Genomic DNA, 22,421 nt, shown 5'->3' on the forward strand with positions numbered 1-22,421 from the left:
GGAGCTACAAGGATTTGGAATTTTCAACTGCAATATCGAAACAAGAGTTGAGTGAAATAATACCCGCAATTTTTCAATTAGAGCATTGTATGCTGCTGTCTTTTTGTCTCAGTCACTATATTCTTTACTTTAATCTCCCATAGACATGGGTGGTTTCTATATATTTCAATGAATTCACTTACAAACTCTCGAGAACACTGACGAGTATCAGCTATTTTAATGCCCTGTGCGCACAAACACTAGACTGAGCAAACAGCTGTTTCGCGCCAGATTTGTGGCTATCTCCTGTCCACACGCTTCAACTTGTCTGCGCAGATGTGGTTTGAACCCACAGATTTGAGAGGTTTCGCTCAAACCTCCAACTCCAACTTCCAGGTTTGCACACACCTGAGGTTGGTGCAAATCTTCTGTCCACACGCAACGATCTGTCTGCGCAGATGTGATGTGCGCAGACATTTGCGCAGACAGATCGTTGCGTGTGGACGGGCCTTTAGCATCCTCCAATTCCTCACACCAGAGATACTTGTTCTCAACTTGTGTGGTACAACAAGGTCTTTGGGTACAACGAGGGTAAATTTATGGAATTGTCTTTGGTTGCAATATCTTTGAGATGTAGTAGGGAAAAACCTCGGAATTGCCATCAGTGGAACAAGTTGGGACAAGGCAGTCAAGATGTCGACGAATGATTCTAAGGCGCCTGTGCGTTATGTCAAACGTGTGCAGTTTGGCATCCTTTCTCCAGATGAAATTGTTAGTAAACAATAGTCGGATCAGCTATTGCGTGTTTGAAAATGTTTGATTTAAAGTGTCATATTTTCAAAATTTTTGTATCCAGATTGTGTTGCGTAATTTGAAGTTTTCATTAGTAGTTGTAAGAAACATTACCCGAACAGGATTGTGTTAGGTTCTTAATATTTGGACAGATATTGAAATTCTTGTAGTGATTCGTGTGTTTTGTCAGCACTAAAGAAGAAAAAGGAAGAAAGTCCTTGATAAATTTGGTTGATTCGTGGGTAGATTTAGTAGGATCTTGGGAATTAGTTTTGTATGCAGAACTATCTTCCAGTAATTTAGCATAAAGCCTTGCAGGAGATGCCATTTTGCTTCTTCGAAAATGGTGTGGCTTATTTCACATTTGACGTATTGTTTTATGGATGGTCTACAATCCATTCGGGCAATAGTAATATTTTTGAGTGGGAAATATTGCATTCTCGTTATATTTTCTATTAAAATAAGACAATGTGCAATGAAAGCCTGCAGTGGGAGTTTTATCCCCACCAGAAACTTAACAGCAACATGATTTCCATCAAAGCTTCAGGTTCAGTGTTTGCCTCGGCTGAGTTTCCGTTTGTTTAGGAATATAGAAAAATCAGTGATGTATGAGTAGAACCACTGAGTGATATTTTTGCCACGTGAATTTGAAGAAGGCATTAGGCATAGGAAATTGTTAAATTATTTTGTGTACGGAACCCTAATGTACTTGTAGTTCATAGTTTCTCCAACACCAGCAACTTCATCGAAATATTGGCAGTTCTACATGAATTTTTGTAAATATTGTAATGCATATTAGTAAAAGAATAAATTATTTTGCTTCCTGTTATCCTTGTCTCTCTTTGATTGGTTGATTTACAATACTACAGATAACTGTGTACTTGGTAAAGAAAGAACCAGCAGTATGAAGATGTGAAAGTATAGCAGTTTTTGCACCTATTCTTTTTAACACTGAATAATTTCTCCCAGTTGTATGTAATCACATAATACCTATCCTTCTGACTTGCAAGTAGGCACTTATGAATGTAAGTTTGAAGACCATTGAATAAATTCCTGTACTACTGGAAATTATTTAAGCTATTAAATAAGGATGAACATTTGTCATGTTTGTTCTTATTGACAGAGAGAGAAAAGGGGAGGGGGAGCAGGGGATAAAAAACCTGTGTACATGAAATTGCACTCAATTTTCTGATTACATGGTTTTGCAATATTGTGGTGAGAAAGGAATTTAATTAGTCTTCAGTTTGTATAAAAGGGTGATGATGTACATTGCTGTCTGAATTGGATGACTGATAGGGGCATGGGCTGGACATCAAAATGTTCTAATCCGTAAGGTGTATGAGGGGAAAGTAGTATTAAAATAATAAAATTGGAGAAATTCAGTTGGAAATTGATTTAACGCAAAATTGACCTATCAGTTATTTGGTAATACTTCAAAAGGCTGCGACAAGCAACATTTCAGCACTAAATTTATCTGTTGAGTGTAAAATGTAGCTTTTTCTGATTGTTCAAACTAGGACACAACAAACTTACTGCTCCAATGTGAGCCTGTGTTCCATGAATGATGACCTTTGTTGTCACTGGGATGTTGATACCTAATTTTCCTTCCTATCTTCTTTACTGTTGTGGAATTGTGCTATAAATTGTTTAATTTCTGTGAGTTTATTGTTCAATAACTTGTGTTACAGGAATGTTTCATGTAGACCATGGAAGAATAGGTCATAACTCGCCAAATAGTTGTAATGTTAAGCAGTGGAGAGGTATTTTAAAAAGATCTCACTTTGATGGGAAACTATATGAAAGCTAAGAAACTTTTTATCCCTTTTTGTGCTTGCTGTTCACCTAGTGCCTCATGTGTTATAGATAGTGACCATGTTAATTCATTTTTATACCTATAGTTACTTTATGTGCTAGAAAGCGATAGTTGAGTCTCTTTCCATATTCAGGTCACTCTCCTCCCTGTGAGTGAGATGGTGCAGTGGTTAATATATGGAACTCACATTTTAAAGGATCAGAGTTCAAATATCTCTCCAACCATCCAAATTTAGCTTTTTGTGGCCCTAAGTCATGTAAGGCAAATGCCAGGATGGCTCATATGGAAAGAACACAGATTACGTTTTTCCACATAAGCATGTGTCCTGTCTGACCTTTGTTCCTTTTCGATATTTCATGTATTATATTGCATCCTCCTTCTGTCTCAGTAGTTGTACTTACAAAGTTAGAAAACATTTTCCTTCTATCCTTATGCAATTAAGTATTACTGTGTGGGTTTTCCAAGACTTTAAAAATTCATGTTTGTGTTATTACTGAAGTTGAAGGGAAAGTAAGGTCCTCATGAGACAAGTTACATTAAAATGCAATAATAGCCTGCAGCTGTGAATATCATATACAACTTTTTAATGTGTAATAGTTTAGTTTTCTGGGTGAAGATATGCTGATATCACATTTTTCTGAGCTGAAGATTTGGTTGTGTCCTCTACTGCACAGAGCTTTGTGGCACTGAATTTTAAATGGGCATTTAATATGTCATTATATGTCTTTTCAGCGACGTATGTCAGTCACAGAGGGCGGTATCCGCTACTCGGAAACGTATGAAGGTGGTCGACCAAAGCTCGGTGGGCTGATGGATCCACGACAGGGTGTGATGGACAGAAATTCCCGATGTCAGACCTGTGCAGGTGAAATCACTGTAGTTGTACCAAAGCAATAATTTTTATACTTGGTTTAATTCTGAGTGCCTAATTGTATTTTTTTTTTTTTTTTTTTCCAGGAAACCAAACTGAGTGTCCTGGACACTTTGGTCACATAGATCTCGCAAAGCCAGTGTTCCATGTTGGTTTCCTTACCAAAACTATAAAGATTCTGCGTTGTGTTTGTTTTTATTGTTCAAAGCTTCTCGTCAGTCCGGTAAGACAGTAGTATTTATGTATATTTTATTTCAGTCTTTTGATTAAGGTAGAATAATAAAATACTATTTATATGTGTGTCCTTTAAAGTGTTCAAATCATAGAGGTGGCAGTGTAATAAAAGAAGCACTGTTAAGTTTCTATAGAGCATAGAAAATAATTTTTTTTAGGAAGATTGTATTTCTTATACATTAAATTTTCTCAACAAAATTGTTCCCTAGTTTATGAATTTGCTTCTCTCATTGATTAAGCTGTTTATGAATTAATGATATAACAACAGTGTTGTATTTGTGGCTTATGCACTCATCATTATGCTGACAATGTAACAAATCAATATTTCTCATCATTTCAGACTAATCCAAAGATTAAGGAAGTTGTTATGAAATCAAAAGGTCAGCCAAGAAAGCGACTTACTTATGTATATGACCTGTGCAAGGGAAAGAACATTTGCGAAGGTGGTGATGAGATGGATTTGAATAAAGATAACCCTGATGATCCCAACAATCAACAGGTACAACTATACCATATTTCAGTCTTACTGAAACTTACTTCTGTGATCCACCAAAATTATGAAATTCTTTTGTTGTCAGCCTCGTAAGCAAGGTCACGGAGGTTGTGGCCGATACCAGCCAAGTATTCGTCGCGCTGGACTTGATTTGACTGCTGAATGGAAGCATGTCAATGAAGATTCACAAGAGAAGAAAATCAGCTTAAGTGCAGAGAGAGTCTGGGAAATCCTGAAACACATAACAGATGAAGAATGCTTCATTCTTGGAATGGATCCAAAATTTGCAAGGCCTGACTGGATGATATGTACAGTACTTCCTGTGCCACCACTTTCAGTGCGCCCTGCTGTTGTCATGTACGGTTCTGCGAGAAACCAGGTGTGTTGGTTGAATGCTGAGTGCATTCTCAGGAACAAAGGGTCATTATAAAAGTGTAATATGTACTGTTGCATGTACATTTTTTTGTCTTTTGTTTGACTTATTCTGCATACTTTGAGTTACTGTATGCAGTTCTGTAAATGGTTAATAATTTTGTGTGCCTTTTGTTTTCCAGGATGATCTCACACACAAGCTTGCTGATATTATAAAATCCAACAATGAACTGATGCGAAATGAACAGGCTGGAGCTGCAGCACATGTGATATCAGAAAACATCAAAATGTTGCAGTTCCATGTTGCCACACTAGTCGATAATGATATGCCTGGTCTACCACGGTAAGCTGTGTTCTTCATTAGATGTTCAATGAGTAAAAGTTGATAAGTGCAGTTCATTATGAAGTGTCTTTTAATAAGGTGACATGCACAGTTAAGTAAGAAATGAACCACTCTAAACAATGAAGTACGAAGTTAATGGAGTTGATTGATTAAATTTTGCCATGGTGGTACAATGGTAAGTATTTGTTTAGAATTTAATTTATTAAAATGTCAAAGATGAAATGAATGTAAGCTAAGGGAAAAACACCTTTAACTTTTGCAATGTATCATCATACAATCCTAAAGCCCAACGTTATTCTCTGTACTCATAGATTTGAAAGTGTATTTTCCATTTGAACCAAGGCTCTCAACCAGTTGTAATTATTGTGGAGTAGAGTTCTCAAAAAAAAAAATTTTGTTTAGGATGATACAAGTGCTTGCAATGATCCAGATGTCTTGCTGTCTTGATTGGAGAAAACCAGAATCTTACCTTGCAGTTGTTCAGATTGACATTGTGTTGCTAAATCTTGTATTTTGCAGAGTTCCGCTAATAATGCTTGATACTTCATGATAACTGTGGCTTGGAGTCCACTTTGATTATTGCCTTGTTATGTACACAACATTTAATTGCCTGAGAGTTTTTGTAAGTTTACACTCAATGTACCACATGTCTTGCTTTTGCATTTATGTTAGCTGTTATTGTAGCTTTCCTTCACTTATTACAAAAATTTTGAAAATTCCACAAATTTTATAGATAATTGTGACAGTAGTGAGTTCTGTGCATATACATCAGAGTGTAGGTTATATTTAAGACATAAGCAGATTATTTCTCTCCATACATCTTGGATATTCAAATATGCTTAGGAGTGGCATAGTGGGTAGCTTTCCATTGGTTGCAGTGGAATTGCAGAATTTTTTGAAGGTACAAACTTAAATGGTGCAATAGTTTTATAATTCATTGTTTGTAGAGTTGACCCTACTCTTTTACAATCTTATTTTAATAATGCTGAATTATTCTGGTGCCTTAATTTTGTGGTTTATTAAGGATTGAAATTTTTATTTATGAAAACTATTTGTTCTGGTTTTACAAAATTATCTTTATGTTTCTAGTGCAATGCAGAAGTCCGGAAAACCTCTGAAAGCCATAAAAGCTCGGTTAAAAGGAAAAGAAGGGAGAATACGAGGAAATTTGATGGGTAAACGAGTGGATTTTTCAGCAAGAACTGTAATTACTCCTGACCCAAATCTTCGTATTGATCAAGTTGGTGTTCCGAGGTCCATCGCACAGAACATGACATTTCCTGAAATAGTAACTCCTTTTAACATTGACAAGTAAGTCAGTGTTTTACTGTTATGATATGAGTTTGATTTGTTAAAGTGGTAAATGGGAGACATATGTGTTATTATTATTATTGGTTAATATTTTATCATTCTTCAGGCCATTTTTAACTAAAAGTATGTATTCAACTTCGCTAGTAAAGTGACAAATTTGTGATTTCTGCAGCTCTCCTTCTTGTTACCTTTAACACAGATTTATCTATACCCAACTTTAGGTTTTCTAAAATAAACAGTTTTTGTCTTGCTGATAACCCTTGAGAATTCACATTTAGTGGTATTGTTGACCTTATCAGTATTAATGTTTAATGAAGGGAATGTATGTCAAGTCATGGAGGTCTTTGACTTTTTGTAACATAATTTTGTTAATTAGATGTTCCTATGCATATATAGTAAATGGTTGTTTCTGAGCAATTATGTGCCCAAGTTGGGAAGTTTACAGTAGGAAATAAGTTGATGACAGTGATACTGAAAGCAGTAAATGCTTATTGGAAAAATTCGTAAGACAATCTGTATTAAAATTACCAACAACCATTACATCTTTCTTTTGTTCTCTTAAATAGGCCAGTTGGGATTCATGATCATTTATGAACATATTAAAATCACCTGGTGGTGCTTGGTGTGCACCTACTATGACAAAGGATATTTTATGCAACTCTGTCACATGTTTCTATATTGCGCTCCAAGAAAAATTTTACTTGTCACATAACATTGTTTTTCCTTGCGAATTTCAAAGAAGTTATTAATTTTTAGTTAGCAGTGCTAATAATTATATCATTTACTTTAATAGAAAGAATTTAAAAACTACACAATAATGAGTAGGGTGTGGTGTAACACTTTTGTCCAAGAACTTAAGAGTTAAAGTACTATTTCAGGAAGCCCATATCTTACCCGATATAATCACTGTTAGGGAACATATGTTATTTGTGTTACTGTTAATCATTTAACTTTCTACAGGATGCAAGAATTGGTACGTAGAGGAAATTCGCAGTATCCAGGTGCAAAATACATTGTCCGTGACAATGGAGAACGTATTGATTTGCGTTTCCATCCAAAATCTTCAGATCTGCATTTGCAGTGTGGATATAAAGTAGAACGACATGTCCGTGATGGAGACTTGGTGATTTTTAATCGGCAACCAACTCTTCACAAAATGTCAATGATGGGACATCGTGTTAAAGTTTTACCATGGTCAACATTCCGTATGAATCTCAGGTGAGGACAGTGTTTTAAGCCAACCTTTAAAAAAATTATACATATGTCATTTATGTTATCACAACAGTGAGACAATAAATTTTCCCGTAAGATTTGTTTCCGTGCCATAGTTATTAGTTTGGTTATGGTTTTTTTGACTGGTGTGAATGCTACAAATGATTTCTCAGTTCTCTTTTATTTATTATAAAGAACAATCGCTTCATTTGATGATTGTTCATTATTATGAATGTTTAAATGAGTAAGATTTGTAACTTACTAATAGTAGATTAAGAGTATAGAGGGTGGCCAAAAATTTCTGAAACACTTATAGTGATGTTGCAGGTCAGATCGTACAGACACGCAAATGTTAAGAATAAAATTCAACACATTGCACTGTTTCCTTGTTATTTAGCATTAAAATTAGCCAGTGGGGTGTCGTGCTCACATTCAAGCAGCCTACCAGAGGCAGTGTTGCCCAAGAAGTACTTTGTTTGGTTAACTGACACTTGAATGCACGACGACCTGATCTGCTAACTTCAGCGCTGAATAACTCAGAAACAGTGCACGTATCAAGTTTTTTTCTTAACATTTCAGTCTCAGTACAACCAGCCCTGCAATATCCCTACAAGCATTTCAGACATTTTCTGACTATCCTGTATAGTGTGTGACATATTTGCTTAAGGTGTCTGCATTAGGTATCTAATTTGGTGTTTATTGTTGAGTTCTATTTCCCCAGAGTCCGAAAAAGTAAAATCATTGTTTCTTTATAGTTGCACATCACCATACAATGCTGATTTCGATGGTGATGAAATGAATCTGCATGTGCCACAGTCAATGGAGACAAGAGCAGAGATTGAAAATCTCCACATCACTCCTAGGCAAATCATTACTCCTCAAGCAAACAAACCAGTTATGGGTATTGTGCAGGACACACTCACAGCTGTGAGGAAGATGACGAAGAGAGATGTTTTCCTTGAAAAGGTATTGTAAAATGAGAATTTATAAACATTTTTATAACGGGAAAGGAGCTTCTGAAGAAATACTGCAAGTAGATCAATGCTTAATAATACTGTATAGATTTTGTTTCTAAGGTTGTTGAAACATTTTATTTAGTTTGAATGATTTTTTTATTTGTGGAGCATATTGTCAACTTGTTATAAGTGATTAACTACATAACTTCATGTAGGTTTTTTAATTCAATATTTCAACTTAGTAGTTAAACTCATCAGCAGTATTCCTTTAGCAGACCTGAAATGCAAATTATCCAATAAGGGGAGGAGAAACTGTGATGCCAACTATTATTTTTATCTTGCCAGCATTTTCCAAGTTTCAGGTTGCTATCCAATGGAGTTTCATCTGCACCATGAATCTCTTTTATTTCCACATGGCTTTACAAATGCCAGCAAAAACAGATGACTCTTGTTCCAGAGACATGTCGTATTTCGACTTACATTGAAGCAGTGATTCTTGACAGTAACCCCACTGGTTGTTTAGAAAGTGAACATAAGATACCAACTTGGTATTTCTTTATGCATGAAATAGTATGTTTTGCCTGATTTTGAAAACAGTATGTCTGTTCCTCCTCTTGCAAGTTTCTTCTCAAATGTATGTCAAAAATTACTAGTTATTGATCTCCAAAGATATCAGTGCCATCAGGGTGTTAAACCTGAATCTCGCTTCAGTTTCTCCTGCTATATTTGAAATTACTACCTCAGTTCTTTGAGTTTTTTATCTTTTAGTGAGATTTTGTATTACTGTAATTCAATTACCATGATTCAACTTTCAGGAACAAATGATGAATCTTCTTATGTTTCTTCCAATTTGGGATGGAAAGATGCCACAACCAGCCATTCTAAAGCCTAAACCTCTCTGGACAGGTCAGTAAATAAAATTATCAAACTGTGCTTTTGTGTTTATACATTTTACAAAACTTTCATTGACTGTAATCAGAGAGATCATCATGTGAGATCACCGTTGAAAAAAGCATATAATTTTCGTGTTGGGGGTTGAGTTAATCTGGGATAGTCAATAAATATATCCAAATAAACATTACGTTTATTATGTAACATGTAAAATAATGCAAAGTGAAGAAGGGTAAACTACTTGAAGGAAACACGAAAAATTAATTATTTGATAATGTAATAGTTTGTGATTTCACAAATTGTTAAATAACATTATCTCATTTGTTACCTGGATTAACTTTGTAATAGCGGATAGTGATACGGAATACTGAAGTGTTTAACTATGTTTCCTTTTTATCATTATAATGATAAGTGATTGAGTTGATGGCTTTGCAGTTGTTTACTATCTGGATGTAACGCTGAAGTAAGTTTTACCTTTCTCAGTGAACATGCTCAGCTGTATTAATAGTAATGCTTAATAATGGTTTCTGCATCACTAAAGGTCATGAAGTAATATTAATGTCCTTTGTCATTGTAACTGTTCAGGTGCATAATCATGGCTGTAGAGATTTTGTGTTTGATGTAAATTGTCATGATTACTGGGCACCACTCATTTCTGAGTTTTCTGTTTAGCAGTTATAGAAATATCTTATGTAGGTACCACTGGTGGATTAGAAGACCATTCTGTCCTAGATAGCATCTTTTTGGTATTTACAATGAAGAGACAGTTGAGAAAGACGTGATGGGAGAGATGTCCAAAGATATTGTGACAGTACAGACTGTTTACTGTGTCCATGTCCTCCCAGTTTCTGGGTGAGGTTAGAGATGTGCATGTTCCGGAGAAATATTTTATTGATTTATAACTGAAACAAGCACATCACTGTCTGTCAAGGAAATGGAAGGATATGAAATCATAGTTCATACTGCCACAGAATCTTTTGGGCATCTTTCACACCAGGTCCTTCTGTTTCAGATGAGCATCAGCCATGATGCTGTCATTGTCTGAGAGAGTGATTCGAGTGGTAGATTGTGCAAGAACTAGGGTTTCAGTATGTTTACAGCGGGCCATATCGGTCAAATACTCTCTGAAAGCATTTGACAATGGTTACAGCACTTTAGTTATGAGTTGGAGAAGCCTTGTCAGATTGGTATTGCAACTCTTATCTAGATGAGTTTGGTTAATCATTTTCAATGAAATCTGTTGTGAGCTCAATTTTTAGTTTAAACTAATTTATAATTGGAATTTCTCGGAGGTGTCAAATTTATCTAGAAGTTGATCATTAAATCACCTTGAAGTGCTTCATTCAGTTATGTTAATTGTTTAAGGCAGCTGACGTTCTTTAAAAGCCTTCCACACAATATCAAAGTCCTTTGTTAGGTTGTGGCATGTTAACATTTTTTTGCAACTGCCTGGCACAGTAGCTCATGCCAGTGGTGCTTTTGGAGGAGCAAAAGGCACACCAAAATTAAGAGTGAGTTCTGTCAGAGACGGTACAAAGCCTATTCAGCAGAGTTTTAGCAAAGATTTATTCTGCAATGGAGAGCAGGGAAATGACACAACTGTTACTGCAAATGCTAGGGTTGCCTTTCTTACAAATGATAATTATGCTTTTTGTGACAGTTCGTACTATTTCTTTTCCCCACATTAAAAGAATTAGGCTGAATTTTCTGGTTGTGAGAGGTATAGTTCTCTGTTTATGAGTTCCAGAAGAATATTGTCTGGGCTGGGACTCTTTGCTTTTAGAATTTTAAGAGCTTTGCTGCACTCTAAATGACAGAGGTGCAGCCATCCAAGAATGAGGAGGATTTTGCCACAAATTTCAAATAACGTCTTATGTACCAGATACATTAGGGTTTAATAGTAAGTTAGAATTCTTTCCAGTTCCTCAAGATTTTTTCGGCTACCAGTGAGAATAGTGATATTGTCTACATTTTCCTATTGAGGAATTTTGGGCCCATAGAGATTTTTGGATGCCTGTATGTAGGTTCCCAAGGATACCTGCTGCTGTCTGGCCTTTTTGCTGTCTCTATTTCATCTTTTTTACTCTAGAGAATGGATCCTGAACAAGGGACAGATGGGCTTCTCTCTGTCATCTTACCTTCAGCAGGTTCCTTTCTTTCAGGAGTACTAGTTCTGCAAGGTTCGCAGGAGAGCTTCTGTAAAGTTTGGAAGGTAGGAGACGAGGTACTGGCAGAAGTAAAGCTGTGAGGACGGGGCATGAGTCGTGCTTGGGTAGTTCAGTTGGTAGAGCACTTCCCCGCGAAAGGCAAAGATCCTGAGTTCGAGTCTCGGTCCAGCACACAGTTTTAATGTCAGGAAGTTTCAGCGTACATTTATATTAACTCTCCTAGTGCCTTCTGAATTTGTACTGAGCTGCGTTATACTTACATAGGCATGCCCTACAGTATTCAAGCCTTCATGCCTTCATCCTTCCTCTACAATTCTCACCTGCCCTCCCCCACACTTCCGCTATTCCTTGATGCCCCAGGGTATGTCCTGCCAAAAGTCCCTTCTTTAACCAAGTTGTGCCATAAATGTACTTTTTCCTCAGTTTGATTCAGTACCACCTCAATTGTTACTTGATCTATTCATGTAATCTTCAGCATTTTTCCTTCGCACCACATTTCAAAAACTTCTATCATATTCTTGTGTGAATTGCCTATTGTTCAAGTTTCACTTCTATCCAAGGCTGCACTCAAAAATACCTTGAGAAAAGACTTCCTAATATTTAAATTTGTATTAGATGTTAAGGAATTACTCTTTTTCAGAAATGTTTTTCTTGTTGTTGCCAGTCTCCATTTTATTTCTTACCTACCTCAACCATCATCAGTTATTTGGCTGCCCAAATAACGGAACTCATCTGCTATTTTCAGTGTCCCATTTCATAATCTAATTCCCTTAGCATCTGATATCCTTGGACTATGTTCCATTATCCTTATTTTACTTTCATTGATGTTCTTCTTATCTCTCTTTCAAGACGCTCTCTGTTCTTTTCCACTTAGCTATCACCAACACTATTACCATGTCATTGGCAAACTGAAAAGTTTTTACTTCTTCACACTGAACATTAAATCTGTTTCCAAATTTCTTCTTGGTTTCCCTCACAAGTTACTCAGTTTACAAAAATAGAAGGAAAGGACAAATTGTTACTCACAATAAAGATGACACATTGAGTTGCAGACAGGCACAGTGAAGAGATTCAATTGACTATATCTTCTGATTATTAGTGTCGACAGGCCCTGGTCATAAGATAAATAACTGTGCGCTTCCTTGCTTCTGTCTCTTTCGTGCCCCTCCTCCCCTGCCACTCCCCCCCTACCCCTCCAACTCCCTGCCCCACAGCCCAAAATATGTAAATTGAGATGTCGATGTAATCGGAGCTGCAGACTTGTAAATTCATGATAATTTATATTGAGGAAATAAGTCTGTGAGGTTAATTTTTCAATGGAACTTGGTATGCAACAGTTACACTGTAGGTATATAAGTTCTAACAGATTGTCAAGATTAAGGCAAGTCGTTCTCTTCAATTTTTGTGCCTCAGCTTCTCAGTGTTCGCCTTCCAGTTGTCTGTAACCCTTTGCTTGGAAGGTATTGTAATGCAGTTGTAAACTGATTTTTTTCCCCTTCATTGTGTTCATAGTTTTGAAGCACAGAAGCTTATTAAGGCATGATGCATACCATAAACATACTGTAAATTGATGTTCTGGTGTCTGACCTTCTCTTTGAAATTCCTGACCCTGCTATCATGCTACATCTCATCAATTTAAAAAGAGCTAATCTCCATTTTAAGCAGCGCGCCATAAGTAAATATGTTTGCATCTAAGGCTATGCTGAACTTAACGGTAACTCTGTTCCTCTGAAGGCTTGATTGCACTTCCCTGCACAATGTAATTATGTCTCGCCATCCAATTTTACTGTGAGTGCAAGTGAGCGTGAGCACTTTTGTTCGCCTAGCTGCATTCTCAACAGGCCTGTGTTATGGTATGATGTAAAAATTTGAAGTAAATTGGTCAAGAAAATCTAGAGATTTTTAGTAACAACATTAAACAATGACTTATCTTGTGTACAAGAAATTTAAACTTGTATGGAAATTCAACGGTCAGTGTGGCACAGTTTTTATGGGTTGAGTGAACTTGTACTTTATGGCATATACCACAGCCCACTATTTAATATTTTTTAGTTAAATCAGTATATCCTCCTCTTAACTTAAGCTGTAGGGTCCATATATATTTTTCCGTAATAGGTGTTTTCCTTAAATAGTTTGACTCAATTACACGAAATGATGTTTTTATGTCATATAAATAATATCTAATCACTAGCTCATCATTTCCTAGGAATGTAAAATGGGCTAATAGGAATGATACTATTTCACATTTTCAGTCTGTGTGTAAAATCACCAACAGGTGTCTTGCTTCAAAGGAAGTGTCCAGAGAGGAAACCTAATTTTTATTTGAAAGTTGTTTTATTCAACTAATGTCATGGGATGAATGTGACTACATGTAAAGTTAAATATTATTCTTTGTTTTAAAAAAATCAGTAAGAGTTGTTTGCTCATTCCTTCCAACATAATGTACTGACAGAATTTACTGCAACAACTGGTTGACATTGGGAAAACTTAATTGAACTGAGGAAGAATAGTGACGAACAGAATCAAGCTCTTCCACAGCCACAACAAAACGTATTGCAGGTGCATCAGCATCATCATCATCATCATCTCTGCCACCATTACCATAAACTGTTTCAGCTGAAGTATGAAATGTGGACTGTCCTGACAGTCAACATTCCTGAAATGTCATAGTTATTGAGACAACTGTGGTAACCTTCCATTCTTCTTCAGGAAGAGTGCTGTCTCCTACAGTAACCAATGCTGTACAAAAGTGAGCATTTTCAAATCATTCTCAGTGCAGTAGGTTGAGTCCCAGCATTATAGGTAACAATAAACTATCCTTAGTCTGTAATATGTTTCCTTTTCATTACTTCCTTTCTCTCTGGTAATAAAATTAATATCTATATAACCACCTTAACTTGTTCTCATAGGATGCATTATGTATTGGTCTAGAGTACCATCTGCCGTGCAGTTTGCAGGATAAACACAAAATGTTGTTGTTGTTGTTGTTGTGGTCTTCAGTCCTAAGACTGGTTTGATGCAGCTCTCCATGCTACTCTATCCTGAGCAGGCTTCTTCATCTCCCAGTACTTACTGCAAGATACTGAGAAATTTTGTTACCTTCTGTTGTGGATTCTATCTGTCAGTAGTATAAGAAATCTTTGCTAGTCTGCTACAGTAATATTGTTACGTCTTCTGAGTAACCTTCTAAAAAGTTTTGCTATCATTTAGGCATTTCTGTGGGCATTCTAAGTGTGAGGCATTGTTTTTAAAACACCTAGTTTTCAAGTCCTTGAATTTTTAATGATACTTTTCATTTTACAAAATATTAACACACAACAGTGCAATCGATGTTAACTTGTAGCTTTTTTTATAAGGGATGTAAATTGAAAGATACAGCAATGTCATGGCAAAACTGAAAATGTATGTGCCTTGATATCATGAAAAACTCTCTGGTCTGTTGAATAGTAAATTTTCTTCATTTAGTGAGTGTAATTACACTAAACTATCATAGGCACAGAACTTAGCGCACTGGTAAACAACAAAATACTACAATGATTTTTGATTTACATCAATTTTTTTTCTGCAGTCAATCACGTTTCTAGTTCAGTTAATCTTTCACATGATACATCTTGGCGAAATAGTATCGTTTAGTGTATTTTTTGTAATTTTATGAGGAGTTAAATGTGATACTTGCTGTGTGTGAGGTGATGCATTATTTTGGAAACTCTATCACGTGAAAATTTATCATTACTACTCTTGTCATATGGGAAATTTGAAGAAAACTATACTTCTTAGTCCTTTGTTGAACTAACAGGTTTTAAATTGCTGTACAGTCTCCATAATGATTCAGTTTGTTAAATGGGAATTTCTGTACCCTTATCTACACTATTTTGTGTCATCTAATGAAGAGTTCTTAGTTTACTGTGAAATAAAGAGTCAATGCTATGTTTACACCATATGAAATTTACATTTTTACCATAATATATGACCACACTTCTTCACATATGGTGGTATTACATATATCTGTGACAGTGAAATTAAGCTTTAAAATGTTGAATTAATGTATTTACTTCCCGGTTTTGCAGGCAAGCAGTTGTTTTCCCTCATAATTCCTGGTAACGTGAACATGATTCGTACTCATTCCACACATCCTGATGAAGAAGATGATGGGCCCTACAAATGGATATCTCCAGGTGACACAAAGGTAAGATAGAAGTATTTGCGTAAGGGCAGAAATGACACCCCCCCTCTCTCCCCCTCTCTCCCCCTCTCTCCCCCTCTCTCCCCCTCTCTCCCCCTCTCTCCCCCTCTCTCCCCCTCTCTCCCCCTCTCTCCCCCTCTCTCCCCCTCTCTCCCCCTCTCTCCCCCTCTCTCCCCCTCTCTCCCCCTCTCTCCCCCTCTCTCCCCCTCTCTCCCCCTCTCTCCCCCTCTCTCCCCCTCTCTCCCCCTCTCTCCCCCTCTCTCCCCCTCTCTCCCCCTCTCTCCCCCTCTCTCCCCCTCTCTCCCCCTCTCTCCCCCTCTCTCCCCCTCTCTCCCCCTCTCTCCCCCTCTCTCCCCCTCTCTCCCCCTCTCTCCCCCTCTCTCCCCCTCTCTCCCCCTCTCTCCCCCTCTCTCCCCCTCTCTCCCCCTCTCTCTCCCCCCTCCCTCCCCTTTTCACTCCTGGTACAAAATTTGCTGGTAGTATTGCTCGATATGGCAACATATGGCCTCGGAATTGAGAATGTAAACTTCAGTGGACACACATGAAGATAACCCAGCTGAATTAAACATGAATTTCATTTAACATAATTGATTTTTGCTCCTAGGTAATGGTGGAGCATGGTGAACTTGTGATGGGCATTCTGTGTAAGAAAACACTGGGAACCTCAGCTGGTTCTCTACTGCATATTTGTTTCCTAGAATTGGGTCATGAAGTGTGTGGTCAATTTTATGGAAATATTCAGACTGTAGTGAACAACTGGCTGCTATTGGAAGGTAACTATTTACTGAATGTTTAACAGACTTTATCTTAAATAACACTTATAGCTCAAGGTGATATATTAGTGTGAAGATGATAGTAAGATTTTGAATGCAAGCATTACAGTTGAGCTATAAGTGCTACTGTTTGATATAGATCCCACATGAATAAGTGAAACCAGTTCACTTGTTGATGGAGATTTAAACTCTAAAATGCATCATTCACAAATGTAACATTAAAGTGTTACAAATACTTTTCTTTTTACGCGTTGCAAAAGAAGTTTTTAGTATCATCTAAGAGCAACGATTATTTTGAAATATTTATATCAAATATTAATAGTTATGTCACTCCAATTGTGACAGTTATTTTGGCATTTAAAATTGTGTTTGATGTATGTAATAGATAAAAATATAAGTTTTTTCCTGTAATTTACTATTTTATTATGCAAGTTACACAGAGGAAAAGTACTACTCATTTCTCATTGAGGCTTTCTGACAGCCACCCTGTATTGAATTTTACCATCTGAAGGATGATTTAGATGCCAGATATTACATATTGATATACAAGGTGGACTAAAACCAAACCAACACCTTCTGGAAACAATTTTCCACAACTAATAGGAATTTCTCAAATATGAAAGAGCGTCACTCATCTGTTTTCCCAAGAGAAATTGAAAACTAGACATACTAGAAATACTCAGTAAATCTTGTGCTTTGTTGTTTTGCACCCTAGAGGCTCTAGTGAATGAGAAGGAAAGAAAGTGCAGAAGTATAGAGGAAACTAATTTCAAATTGAGATGCTAAGCGGTACTTACTGTATATGGAAGATGAATATTTTATGTGGAACACTCAAGACCAAGAACTTATTTTGATAGCATTCTAGGTGTGCTGTAGTCTTACCTTTATCGAATAAGTTTTCCACCTCGTCAAAAGCATGTCTTAGACTATTTTGTTTGTGTCATACTTTTAAAACACTGATTTTTTTTACTTTGATAGGTCACTCAATTGGTATTGGAGACACCATTGCTGATCCTCAGACTTACACAGAAATCCAGAAAGCAATCAAAAAAGCTAAGGAAGATGTAATAGAAGTTATTCATAAAGCTCACAACATGGAGCTTGAACCAACTCCTGGTAATACTCTGCGACAGACTTTCGAGAATCAGGTACTGTCGTCGTACAATGGTTTACAAAATGTATTCACACTTTGAAATGCAGGATTGAACCATCAAAATATGTAAATATTGACTATCTTTTTTTTAACTTACATTTTCTCTGATTTATAGGTGAACAGAATACTGAATGATGCTCGAGACAAAACTGGTGGTTCTGCCAAGAAGTCTCTGACAGAGTACAATAACTTAAAAGCTATGGTGGTTTCAGGTTCCAAAGGGTCAAACATCAACATCTCTCAGGTAACACTAATTGCATGCTTTCAGATGATGAATGAAAACCGTACATTCTGAAATGAAGTAATTGTTCTTTGTAATGTGCAGGTCATTGCTTGTGTGGGACAACAAAACGTTGAAGGAAAGCGAATACCATTTGGTTTTCGTAAACGAACATTACCACATTTTATTAAAGATGACTACGGTCCTGAATCCAGAGGTTTTGTTGAAAACTCATATCTGGCCGGTCTCACACCCTCAGAATTTTTCTTTCATGCTATGGGTGGTCGAGAAGGTCTTATTGATACAGCTGTGAAAACTGCTGAAACAGGTAATTTTGCAGTTTGTCAAAAAGTCTGTTTCTTGCCTGAAAATCAACAATGTTTCACTTGCTGTTATTTTTTAAATAAGTTTATGAAAGCACATACATGATTAAATTATGAAATCACAAACCAATCTTCGTGTGTTAATGATTTTTGTTGTTTTATTAGGATACATCCAGCGTCGTCTGATAAAGGCTATGGAAAGTGTAATGGTGCATTATGATGGAACAGTACGTAATTCTGTGGGTCAGCTCATTCAGTTGCGTTATGGGGAAGATGGATTGTGTGGCGAGACTGTGGAATTTCAGAATCTCCCAACCATCAAACTCTCAAATAAAACATTCGAAAAGAAGTTCAAGTTTGACCCAACAAATGAACGGTAAGATAGCTCTGCTTCCTTTTCTCCTGCCCAATATGACTTTTTTATGTGGAAGTATGTCAGAATGCCTTAAAAACAAGAATTTTGTGATAATAGTTTTGATTTGCATTCAGAATTTTAAACTGCAAAAATTGCAATGCTCTTGGATTATTAGAGTCATGTTATACTTTAAATATTCTCTTTGTTGGTCATAAACAAGTTAGAACTTTTCATTTTTTTTTATCAGTGGTTTAGTCAAAAGCAATAATAGATGGATTGTGAGATTTTAATGAAATGATACTTACCAGAGTCCTAACTTGTAGTTTATGGATTTGAAGTAATAGTTATCACTTTGTTAATCCTAATGGTGGACCTTTAGTGCAAACACATATTTCAACAAAGTCTACTCTCTTCTAAGGCAGTTAGTGTTTGTTTCCTGACCTATTAATACCATATGTATGAGTACTTACAGTGATACCGATGTTGTTGTGACACAGGAAAGTCCCGTGTGGAATGCCAATAATGCAAGGAGTAAAGATAACCACTCACCATATTATTGAGTTAACTTGCACATAAACAAGACAGAAAACATAACTGAGACTTCTGACAATGTCCTCTTTCAGAATTAGAGTGCGTGCACACTGTGACCGCCCCCCCCCCCCCCCCCCATTTACACACACACGCACGCGCACGCGCGCGCGCGCGCGCGCGCGCACACACACACACACACACACACACACACACACACACACACACACACACACACACACAGAGAGAGAGAGAGACCTTTTTTTTGGGGGGGGGGGGGTTTCAGCAACTTAATGCCTCAACTGTAAGGTGAGTGGCTATCTTTGCCCCCTGGCATTATTTAAGACCTGTGTTCACATACTATTGCAGCATATCAAAAGTAGAAAAAAATATTGTATTCAGATTCTGAGTGACCTGTTCAAACTTTCTCACCTTTTCTAATCATCCCACTATCTTCCCTGAGAAAGGAGCTAACATTTCTATTAGGTAGAATAGTAGAAGGTAAGTATTACCGTTCTGTCTCCTTGCAGTTTTAACTACATTCTTCACCAAGGAAAAGATTTATTTGCTTGGCATGTGATATTTTATAATTTGTTTAGTTAATAACATTATTTAGTTTACAGAACATTTCAGCCTGTGTAAAATGCTGTAGGATAGGAGTAAGTACAATTAGTGTTGATAAGATGAGGCTGTTCTTTTTACTAATAAATCTGATAGAAATATGTCTTCTCTATACTGTCTTTGCAGTGTTTTCATTTGATTAATTTTATAGGCACCTGCGTCGTATATTCCATGAAGATGTCCTGCGAGAATTAATGGGCAGCAGTGAAGTAATATCTGAACTTGAGAAGGAATGGGAGCAGCTGTGCAGAGATCGCGAGGCTCTTAGGCAGATATTCCCAAGTGGAGAAAGCAAAGTTGTGTTGCCATGCAACTTGCAGCGTATGATATGGAATGTGAAGAAAATTTTCCATATAAACGAACGTGCGCCTACAGATCTTAGTCCACTCAGAGTTATTGAAGGTAAAAACAAAAACAAAGAATGTACTTAAGTCAACCTTAAATGAAGCATTGAAGTAATGTTCTTTCTACAGTTATTGTATTTGATTATGTTGGGATCATTTTTGTAAAAGATGGAATGTTTTGTTCTATTATAATTTTTCATGAATAACACTTTATTTTAATGGTTTCATTCGTAGATTAAAAGAGTGAGAATGTTCTCACATTGATTGCAGAGACGTTTGGAACTCATTATTCATTTTTATTGAATGTAATTTTATCACAGCAATTTTCCTCTGCAAGTTTAGAATCTAAAAATAAAGTTAAGTTATTTTAAAACTAAGCTCACCAAGCCTAGTATGAACTTCTTTACAATGTATGTTATGCAACATGAATCACCACTATACAACGAACTCAAACAATCACAAAGAACTTCCGTTGTTGATATCATTGCAAGCAAGACATTTTTATGTCAGTATGTTTGGTAAAGTATTGACCAAGTGGTTTCCTGCACTAGATTCATTGTCAACTATCAACTTGGTGAGTGTTTTTCTGATTCATCTAACCTTTCAGCATATCCCACAGTATAAACCCTGAGGAACAAGAAGCCCACAACTGTGCAAAAAATGGCTGTCTTTGAAAAAACATCTACATACATACATACTCCACAATCCACCATACAGTGCGTGGCGGAGGGTACCGCATACCACAACTACCATCTTCTCTCCCTGTTCCACTCCCAAACAGAACGAGGGAAAAATGACTGCCTATATGCCTCTGTACGAGCCCCAATCTCTCTTATCTTTGTGGTCTTTCCGCGAAATGTAAGTTGGCGACAGTAAAATTGTACTGCAGTCAGCCTCAAATGCTGGTTCTCTAAATTTCCTCAGTAGCGATTCACGAAAAGAACGCCTCCTTTCCTCTAATGACTCCCACCCGAGTTCCTGAAGCATTTCTGTAACACTCGCGTGATGATCAAACCTACCAGTAACAAATCTAGCAGCCCGCCTCTGAATTGCTTCTATGTCCTCCCTCAATCCGACGTGATAGGGATCCCAAACGCTCGAGCAGTAGTCAAGAATAGGTTGTATTAGTGTTTTATAAGCAGTCTCCTTTACAGATGAACCACATCTTCCCAAAATTCTACCAATGAACCGAAGACGCCTTCCCCACAACTGCCATTACATGCTTGTCCCACTTCATATCGCTCTGCAGTGTTACGCCCGAAGATTTAATCGACATGACTGTGTCAGGCGTTATGCTACTAATGGAGTATTCAAACATTACAGGTTTCTTTTTCCTATTCATGTGCATTATGTTAATTGTGCCATACTTTGCTCAGATGTGTGATTAGATGCTCTGCAACTTGTCAGTCATCCACCTGATTGAAGAATGTGTTAAAAAAATTTACAGGTGCATTTTCATTTACTGTTATGTCAAAGAACAGTGCTTAAATGATGAGTGCAGGAAAGTTATGCAGCATTATTGGATATGAAGAGAGTATTCCTGAAGAGACAGTGTGGCTGTTGTTTACTTAAAAATTTATATCTGGTTTTATCTCTGCAGAAAATGACGATACACATTTCGTGCAAATCATCTATTTTGTTCTGAACCATTTGCAGTGTAATATCATTTTCTCCATTTCTTGGTTTGAGTTTTCTCACCACAGCCTGACTAGGCATGCATTTCTCCACTACACTTCTCTGTGGTATTTTGGAGTACGAACTCCATAGCAACTCTGCAGACATCATAGTGGTTTCTTCGGCGTAGTTTTGAGTGCTGCACGACCTCAAAAGTTTGTTGACTCACAATACATGGCTGCTCTGTTACACAGTATCATGATCCAGATATTTTGAGATTGACACTCTTGTATCTGGCAGTAAAAAGACCAGAAAAATTCACATTTGCACTGAATGCAAATATAGGTGTGAATTCTGCCTCAAAACTTGAAATTATCTTATAAATGCTATTTCATAACAAATTGCATCCAGATGAACAATTTTTTTTTTCAGAGGTAATTTGAAATAGCTTTATTTTCTGCATATAAATATTGTAAATTTATTGTAGGTAATGGATGTTTCAAACTGCAGTGGTGTCAAATACCGCTAAAGTTTGGGCCTCAGCTATCTTATTTTCGGCACTGCAGACCTCGAAAGCAGTTGTGCAGTAGGTGTTGGAAAATGTTTTGTGTTATGTGTTGCTTGTTTTTATATTTTGAAAAGAGTGAAGGTACTAATCATGGTCCATCAGAATTCAGTTAGGACCCTCGCCATACCAGAAGAGATCAGCGATCTCTATGACCATGTCATTTCTGCTTAAGCAAACACAGAACACAGTGTGGACTGGGTACCCTACGAGAGAGAGATGAGGCTTGTTTCCCTGCACACACAGAAGCTTCTTATGCCAAAAGTAATCCCATTTTCACCCAAAATTGATTCTGATTTCGCCAAAA

General features: G+C 36.9%; 1 protein-coding gene across 1 annotated transcript in view; it reads left to right on the forward strand.

Annotated features, from left to right (window-relative positions):
* The first annotated feature begins 625 nt into the window (after window positions 1–625).
* The window catches only part of LOC126162633 (DNA-directed RNA polymerase II subunit RPB1), a 46,434-nt gene continuing 24,638 nt past the window's right edge, over window positions 626–22,421 (forward strand). The window contains exons 1-17 of the mRNA XM_049919261.1: window positions 626–750; window positions 3,317–3,449; window positions 3,542–3,678; window positions 4,030–4,188; window positions 4,268–4,561; window positions 4,737–4,897; window positions 5,987–6,208; window positions 7,169–7,426; window positions 8,176–8,386; window positions 9,192–9,282; window positions 15,503–15,621; window positions 16,223–16,391; window positions 17,370–17,539; window positions 17,660–17,788; window positions 17,870–18,092; window positions 18,253–18,463; window positions 19,743–19,993. Of these exons, the coding sequence (XP_049775218.1) occupies window positions 673–750; window positions 3,317–3,449; window positions 3,542–3,678; window positions 4,030–4,188; window positions 4,268–4,561; window positions 4,737–4,897; window positions 5,987–6,208; window positions 7,169–7,426; window positions 8,176–8,386; window positions 9,192–9,282; window positions 15,503–15,621; window positions 16,223–16,391; window positions 17,370–17,539; window positions 17,660–17,788; window positions 17,870–18,092; window positions 18,253–18,463; window positions 19,743–19,993 (3,016 nt within the window). The 5' untranslated portion in view covers window positions 626–672. The remainder of the gene's footprint in view (window positions 751–3,316; window positions 3,450–3,541; window positions 3,679–4,029; window positions 4,189–4,267; window positions 4,562–4,736; window positions 4,898–5,986; window positions 6,209–7,168; window positions 7,427–8,175; window positions 8,387–9,191; window positions 9,283–15,502; window positions 15,622–16,222; window positions 16,392–17,369; window positions 17,540–17,659; window positions 17,789–17,869; window positions 18,093–18,252; window positions 18,464–19,742; window positions 19,994–22,421) is intronic.

This window comes from Schistocerca cancellata, chromosome 2 (genome assembly GCF_023864275.1).
Source record: "Schistocerca cancellata isolate TAMUIC-IGC-003103 chromosome 2, iqSchCanc2.1, whole genome shotgun sequence".
Taxonomy (NCBI): domain Eukaryota; kingdom Metazoa; phylum Arthropoda; class Insecta; order Orthoptera; family Acrididae; genus Schistocerca; species Schistocerca cancellata.